This window comes from Papaver somniferum, chromosome 4, assembly GCF_003573695.1.
Source record: "Papaver somniferum cultivar HN1 chromosome 4, ASM357369v1, whole genome shotgun sequence".
Lineage (NCBI taxonomy): Eukaryota > Viridiplantae > Streptophyta > Magnoliopsida > Ranunculales > Papaveraceae > Papaver > Papaver somniferum.
In genome coordinates this window covers 31,349,979-31,358,290 of record NC_039361.1, presented here as the reverse complement: position 1 = coordinate 31,358,290, position 8,312 = coordinate 31,349,979, and the positions used below count along the sequence as shown (strand labels likewise).

At 39.7% G+C, this 8,312-nt stretch overlaps 1 protein-coding gene and 2 pseudogenes across 1 annotated transcript; all 3 read left to right on the top strand.

Moving 5' to 3' along the window:
- Positions 1-510: 510 nt before the first annotated feature.
- LOC113273696 (serine/threonine-protein kinase fray2-like) lies at positions 511-1,518 on the top strand. Its single transcript, XM_026523334.1, has one exon. The coding sequence runs from the start codon at positions 511-513 to the stop codon at positions 1,516-1,518; it is 1,008 nt and encodes a 335-aa protein (XP_026379119.1).
- Positions 1,519-2,242: 724 nt separating this feature from the next.
- On the top strand, positions 2,243-4,019 carry LOC113272280 (annotated as a pseudogene).
- Positions 4,020-4,776: 757 nt separating this feature from the next.
- LOC113272279 lies at positions 4,777-5,789 on the top strand (annotated as a pseudogene).
- The last annotated feature ends 2,523 nt before the right edge of the window (positions 5,790-8,312 follow it).

Here is an 8,312-nt window from a genome sequence, read left to right as displayed (position 1 = left end):
TTGTCAAGGTTTGAAACCTTGCTTCTTGAAATGTATGCATGAATCTGTTGTGCTTCTACTTTCACTTTCAACAAATCCGAAAGCAAAAATAAGACAAAGTTATATATGGTGAACTCCAGAATACATATTCTGAAAAGAAAAAAAAGACCCTGGAAGAAGATTTTAGAAAGGAATTCCATTGGTAGGGGGAACTTGGGAAACAAGCATGATATTTCGTTATTTAGTTTTTCTAGTTTAACTTGGAATAATAACTCCTTTTCACAGTAGAAAGCGTAATGTTGATTGGAAATAGGATTGTGCCGTACGTATAACTGCTGTATAGGCCAAGCTAGCCAATGAAATTAGAGACCGGGTCTAAGTAAGTTTTTATAAGGCGGCATAGTTTCCTCTATATAAATATCGTGTCAGGGTTCCGTATAGAGAATAACATTAGCTACTCATAAAAGTTTTCAGAGAGATCTTTCAAGAAAACGAAAGAGAAGAACTCTGAGAAAAACTCAAGAAAGCAAGATGGAAAAGCAGCAGAAGTACCCTTTAGGAGCCGAGCAATATAATCTGTTCGAAGAAATAGGTAGCGGAGCTACTGCAACAATTTATCGTGCAGTTTGTATTCCGACACAAGAAACTGTTGCAATCAAAGTGTTGGATCTCGAAAAGGAGAACAGTGAATTGTGTAAAATCGCTCATGAAGCACAGACCATGACTCTGATGGATCAGCCAAATCTCTTGAAGGCGCACTGTTCCTTCGTTACAGATCACTATCTCTGGGTGGTGATGCCATTCATGGCTGCTGGTTCATGTCAGCATATCATGAAGTCAGCTTTTCCAGATGGATTCGAAGAGGCTGTGATTGCTACGATTTTACGCGAAGTTTTGAAAGGATTGGTGAACATACACCAGCATGGGGATATACATCTAGATGTCAAGGCAGGAAATATTTTAGTGAATTCACGTGGTGCGATAAAGCTTTGTGATTTTGGTGCTTCTGCAAGCCTTTTTGATGAGGGAAAGAGGCTACATGGAAGAAATACTTTTACGGGAACATTCTGCTGGATGGCACCTGAGGTTATGGAGGAAAACGAATACGACTTTAAGGATGACATCTGGTCTTTTGGTATAACAGCATTGGAACTTGCTCATGGGCATTCCCCGTACTCTAAATTTCCTTCGATGAAGATTCTTCTGAAGATTATACACGATGCACCGCCTGGTATCGATTGCGAGAAGGACAAGAAGTTCTCAAAGTCTTTTAGGAAACTCATCGAGTCGTGCTTGAAGAAAAAAGCTCCCGAGCGTCCTTCTGCACAACAATTATTAAAGCATCCCTTCTTCAAGAGAGCTCGTTCCAGTGAGTATCTTACACGTACACTGCTGAAGGAACTACCTAGTCTGGAGGATTCCGCTAAGGAATCAAAGATGAAACAAGACATGGTTATACAGAAGAAATTGGCAGAAGTGGAAAGGGGAGAAATAGGACGACACAAAAAAGGGGTTCAGCGGTTGGAATTTCGACGTTGAAGCTATAAAGACACAGGGCTTCACAGCTTCCGGATGACGGAGAATTGACCCCTCTGCTCGAGTGGCTGATTGAATACAGTGTATACTATTAATTATTTCCAGTTGAATTGTTCAAACACCAAAAATATATAATCAAGTTTGTAGTTTGTTTAGATGCTTTGAGTTGAGTGGTCTTTTGATGATTGATCCCGCCTTAGTATATATATCTTTTGTTGTTTGCAGCTGAGTCTCAGCCGGACCCTATACAAATCCCAATTTTGTATGCTATTGGGGTTTGCAGTAAACAATAGCTACTAACATGAGATTACTTGCTCTGAATCTTTTGACATTCTAACTTTGCGGTTGCATACTGAATGACCAATTTGGTCTACTGTTGTAGCGTGCAAGTCCTTGAATAATTTTATAGGTTCGCTGATGTAAAAAGGTTATTATGGTGGATCTGTCCATGCAATGCGCACCCTGCTTAATTTGTCCATTCCAAAAAGTTTAAAATCCTGTCACCCAATCCCAGCACTCACAAAGAGAATCCGATTCTTTTATTTCTGCATCACAGTAAATCCATGCAAAGTGCGAACATGAAAATTGCCTGAAGATGGAATCTTTTTCACCAACCATCTGCAATGTGTCAAACACTAAAAACCTCTCGTTCTCCTATAAATACCAAACTCATTCACCATTTCACACATCCATCTCAATCTAAAAAATCTCAAAGAGTTAATTCTGTATGGCGACGAAGTCGTATTTATTTTCTCTTGGCCTTTGCATCCTTCTCTTTCATGGTTGTGTAGCTCAGATAGAGCAACAAGGAGGAGAATGGCAAAGCCAGCAGCAGCAACGACAACCACAACGTCGATACCAAGCAGGTCAAAGCCAATGTCAAATCCAGAGCCTAAAATGCTCAAGAACCTAATAGGCGATTTGAATCAGAGGCAGGTGTAACTGAGTTCTGGGATCAGACAAATGAACAATTTGACTGTGCCGGTGTATCCGCTACGCGACACATTATCCAGCCTAGAGGACTTCTTTTACCTTCCTTTGCCAATGCACCAAGACTCGTGTACATAGTTCAAGGCATGTCCATTTTTTTTATATTATTCTTCATGTTATTGCAATTAACATTTATAAGCTTATTGTCACTCCTTCACTTCAAAGATCCGTAACATGGAAATTAATTTTCTACATGTCCATCCAGGTAGGGGAGTGACTGGAGCACTCATTCCTGGATGCCCTGAAACATTCCACTCAATACCGCAAACTCAGTGATTGAGAGAAAGAGGTCAGCAACAGAGATCCAGAGACCAGCATCAAAAGATTCGCCAGATCCAACAAGGAGACATCGTGGCTTTGCCAACCGGTGAAGCACATTGGTGCTACAACGAGGGTGAGACACCACTCGTCATGGTTGTTGTTCATGACACCAGTAACAATGCTAACCAGCTCGACCGTAACCTCAGGGTACGAAAATTCACCACCGATTATTTGGTTTGGGAACCAGATAGGTAACTGACACTCTAATAATCACTGACTCGATTTTGCTTGTTGAATGCGAACAGAAATTCCAACTGGCCGGAAGCCAGCAATCACAGACTGGGTCAGCGTATCAACAACAGCAGCAGCAGCAACGTAGAGGGCAGCAAGAGATCCCAACGAACAACATTTTCAATGGATTCGACGTTGAGACTTTGGCTGAGGCTTTTGGTGTGAATACTGAGACAGCTAGAAGACTACAAGGACAAAATGACCAGAGAGGAAACATAGTCTTTGTTCAAGAAGGACTTCAAGTGATTAGGCCACAGAGGGGAGAAGAAGAGGAGACTGAAGAGCAATATCGGGTAACAAATGGAGTAGAAGAGACTATCTGTAGCATGAGACTCAAGCAAAACATAGCCAATCCAACTCGTGCTGACATTTACTCTGAAAAGGGTGGAAGAATCACTAGCCTTAACAGCCAAAAGTTACCCATCCTTAACTTCATCCAGATGAGTGCTGAGAGAGGTGTTCTTTACCAGAATGCACTAGTGGCACCACACTGGCACTTGAATGCCCACAGTGTGATTTACGTTACAAGAGGAAATGCTAGAGTTCAGGTTGTAGGCAACGCTGGTCGCCAAGTCTTCAATGGACAGCTCAACCAAGGACAAATTTTGGTTGTTCCTCAAAACTTCGCAGTGGTGAAACAAGCTGGAAATGAAGGATTTGAATGGGTAGCTTTCAAGACTAACGACAATGCAATGATGAGCCCACTAGTTGGAAAGACTTCTGCTTTGAGAGCAATGCCAGCAGATGTGCTAATGAATGCTTATCAAATCTCAAGGGAAGAAGCTAACAGGTTGAAGAATAACAGAAGAGAAGAGACCATGATACTTACCCCAGGACTTAGGTCTCAGGTTAGACTTGCGCTCAAGTCTGAGACAGTGAGTAATAAAGACGTCTTACGATGTTTTGCTTCTAGACTAGATAATAATAATAGTAGTAGTAGTACTACTAGTTTGGTTAGCTAGCTTGGGGTATTAATAAAAGCTGCCACATATCTAATGTAGTATGTTACAACTAGTTGAGTGCAAATGAAATAAAATTACAATTTTCTAGCTCATATTTCTCTCCCATCTTCCTATGTCTCTCCGACATAAATTAAGCATTTGCAAATGTCTGTAGACTCCTCATAATCTCCATAATTTTACCCTTGATCATGCACAAGATGGTATGACCGTAACCAAGGTCACCCGACAAGGTTTGAAACCTTGCTTCTAGTAATGTATGCATGAATCTGTTGTGCTTCTACTTTCACTTTCAACAAATCGGAAGGCAAAATAAGACAGAAGTATTGATGGCAAAAGTAATATATACTGAAGCTGCAGCTGGACTCCAGAATAGATATTCTGGAAAGAAAAAAACCTCTGGAGGAAGATTTTAGAAAGGAATTCCATTGGTAGGGGGAACTTGGGAAGGAAGCAGGATATTTCCTTGTTTAGTTTTCTAGTTTTACTTAGGAATAATAACTCCACTCCTTTTCAGAGTAGAAGGTCTAATGTTGATTGGAAATAGGATTCGGCCGCCGTATAACTTCTTTATAGGCCAAGCTAGCCAATGAAATTAGAGTTCTCGTCTAACTAAGTTTTTATAAGGTGGCATAGTTTCCTCTATAAATATTGTGGCAGGGTTCCGTATAGAGAATAACACTAGCTACTCGTAAGTTTTCAGAGAGATCTTTCAAGAAAACAAAAGAGAAGAACTCTGAGAAAAACTTAAAAAACCAAGATGGAAAAGCAGCAGAAATACCCTTTAGGAGCCGAGCATTATAATTTTTTTTTGAAGAAATAGGTAGCGGAGCTACTGCAACAATTTATCGTGCAGTTTGTATTCCGACACAAGAAACTGTTGCAATCAAAGTGTTGGATCTCGAAAAGGAGAACAGTGAATTGTGTAAAATCGCTCATGAAGCACAGACCATGACTCTGATGGATCAGCCAAATCTCTTGAAGGCGCACTGTTCCTTCGTTACAGATCACCATCTCTGGGTGGTGATGCCATTCATGGCTACTGGTTCATGTCAGCATATCATGAAGACAGCTTTTCCAGATGGATTCGAAGAGGCTGTGATCGCTACGATTGTACGTGAAGTTTTGAAAGGATTGGTGAACATACACCAACACGGGGACATACATCGAGATGTCAAAGCAGGCAATATTTTAATGGATTCACGCGGTGCAATAAAGCTTTGTGATTTTGGTGCTTCCGCAAGCCTTTTTGATGAGGGGAAGAGGCTACATGGAAGAAACACTTTTACGGGAACTTTCTGCTGGATGGCACCTGAGGTTCTGGAGCAACAAAAGGGATACGACTTTAAAGCTGACATCTGGTCTTTTGGTATAACAGCATTGGAACTTGCTCATGGGCATGCTCCGTACTCTAAATTTCCTGCCATGAGGATTATTATGAAGATTATACACGATGCACCGCCTGGTCTCGATTGTGAAAGGGACAAGAAGTTCTCGAAGTCTTTTAGGGAAATGATCAAGTCGTGCTTGCAGAAACAACCTCACGAGCGTCCTTCAGCACAAAAATTATTAAAGCATCATCCCTTCTTCAAGAAAGCTCGGTCCAGTGAGTATCTTACACGTACAGAAGTGGAAAGGGGAGAATTACCACGATACAGGATGAGCGGTTGGAATTTCGACGTAGAAGCAATAAAGAGACAGGCTTCACAGCTTCCGGATGGTGAAGAAGAAGTTGAACGCTTACTTCCTAGTTTGATTAGTAGTTCCTGTTGAATTATTCGAACACATACCACAAGTATATAATAAAAAAAGTTGTGTTGTTTGTTTAGATGCTTTGAGTTGAGTGGTCTTTTGTTATTTACTCTCATGATTGCATCTCAGTATTTTGTTGTTTTCTTTTGATTCTGAAATTTGTTCCCATGTTGGGGTTCAAAGAGTCATAAGCCGGCCCGGTCCTGAAAAGGCACAAACAGTCTTGGGCATTGCCATTTGGTTCTTGGTCCATATCCGAATGGCAGGCAGCAGGCTGAGTCTACTTTTTATGACCCCCAAAAAAGTTAAACTCAAAACCCCCTTGTTGTAGTTAGAGCCGTATTGTTCAAGTTCAGAGGAGTGTTGATAGAATGGTTGGACCAGTTTAAGACCAAATGTCATGGTTTCCAATGAGACTGGTGAAACAGCTGTTTTGATACTCAAAACGGTATTCAATCTACCTTTTTTCTTTCTTTCATTTTTTTTTTTTTTTTTTTTTGTAAAATCTGATTGTTTATTGTTGGATTCGTTGGCAAAGGTGGACTGGGTTCCATTTAACTTTTTCCTTTGAAATTTGTAAGTTGGTTGAGAAATGAAGAAGGGAGTATGTTTCAATTTGATATTTCTTCACCTATGTTGTAAAAGGCGAGCGCCTTTGGCGCTTGAGCATCAAAGGCGCTCTAAGCGCTGGACCAGCGCCTAAACAAAAAAGGCGCCTAAGGCGCCAAACTAAGCTTTCTGTTGTTATTTTCTAAATTTCGGGCGCTAGGCGCTGGGATTGGTGCCTCGCCTTGCCCAGCGCCTTTTACAACATAGTTCTTCACCATAACTATGATGTCTGTAATTTGATCTATGATCACTCCTGTAATGTTTCCGAACTCAAATCGGTTGTTTCCGTTAATGTATGAGGTTTACCTCTTTTATGAAAAAGTTGTTCTGATGAGCAGTAAACCTAGCTAACCTAGATCCTGTGTAATTTCTCAAAACCTGTGATTGTTAACTAAGCTCTGTCTGGTTTTTTTTTTACTAATTCATGTAAATTTTGGGGTACGCAGTTTGTGCACAATTTTTTTTTTTTTTTGTGATTGTTAAAGATTAGGGTGTGGCGGAGTGTGGTGAAGCTGCAGTCAGTAACAGTATTCTTCTACTGTATTGTACATCCATTTTAGGACTTAAATGTGTAACTAGAAGGTATTTGGCTAGATTTTTCTTATCAGGCCAAAACATGCTTAGCTGATTTTTCTTATCAGCAGCTTACGCTGTTTATCAAAAAAAAAGATAGCAGCTTACGCTGGGTGGATCCTTACTTTAAAAGTGCTTTAAGGCGCTATAAACTTTGGGAGGAGTGACCATGGGAAAAAGAAAAAAAAAACTGTTCTTCTGTTATTTAGGCAGATCCTTGAACAACATTGGTTTTGGGATAAACGATATTCATGACCAGAGAGGGATTTGTAAAGGAATGTGCAATTAATTGGTAGAGCTTTCAGCTTGTATAGTTATCATCTTTGGAGGGTAAATTCCACTATCTGACGCCCACCCTTCATTGGTTTGCCTGCCAGCATAGTGAGCCTGGCATTGTTCTTGTAGGTCTTTTTTCGTTTTATTGGGATATTGCAGTAGTTGATAGTTAATACTGAAATGCTTCTCAAGTGTTTTGTAGAAAATAATTTAGTAAGTGCAGAAGTGAGGTTTTTTCCTTAATTCATATGGACTTCACCGTACCTAATATATGTTTCATGTCCTTAAGTTGAAAAACACTTGATAAGTTGCATACTCATGCACTTATTTTGGTCAATACTTTTTTCTCAGGAAAACAGCTAAACTTAGTAAATTAAAGCCAATGAAAAGCTGTTACTAATCAGTCTCATTTGACTTGTTGTTCTTTTGTTAAAGGTTCCTTTGTGCTGATATTGGTCGATCATCAACTTCAGATTACCTGCTCGTGTACATGGATGGCTCAAAACATCCTCTACTCTTTTCAACAGTTTGTCAGAAGCTACAACCAGTTCAGGCTCCCCCTTACACATTCCTTCAGTAATTTTTTGTAGGTAGATGAATCTTCATCGCTGGATGATGACGAGTCTTCATCGCTGGGTGATGACGAGTCTTCACAGTTGGGTGATGAACCATCAGAACCTGAATACATGGTTGGGATATAGAATTGCAAAACAAGACCAAAATATACTGGACTTGGAAGATTTAATTTAAAGGGATTAATTTGATACTTATATATAGTATTTCAAACTCTTAAGAATTATCTCCCTTGTATCAAACAAACTAACAGAATCTTTGTTGAGCATTTTTTATGAATCTGAGATTTACTTTGGCATGGACCACGAGTTTTTCAAAGAAATACACCTACAAACATGGTCAATTCATGGATTGAAAAATTCTACCACTAGTTGATCTAACCAGTAGAAATCTATTTCAATAATCACTCATATTAAGGAATTAAAACTATTTCAATAATCACTCAAATCAAAGAATTTTATACCTAATGCATATGCTGTTACAAAAATATTAAATGATAAGAACCTTCACGCT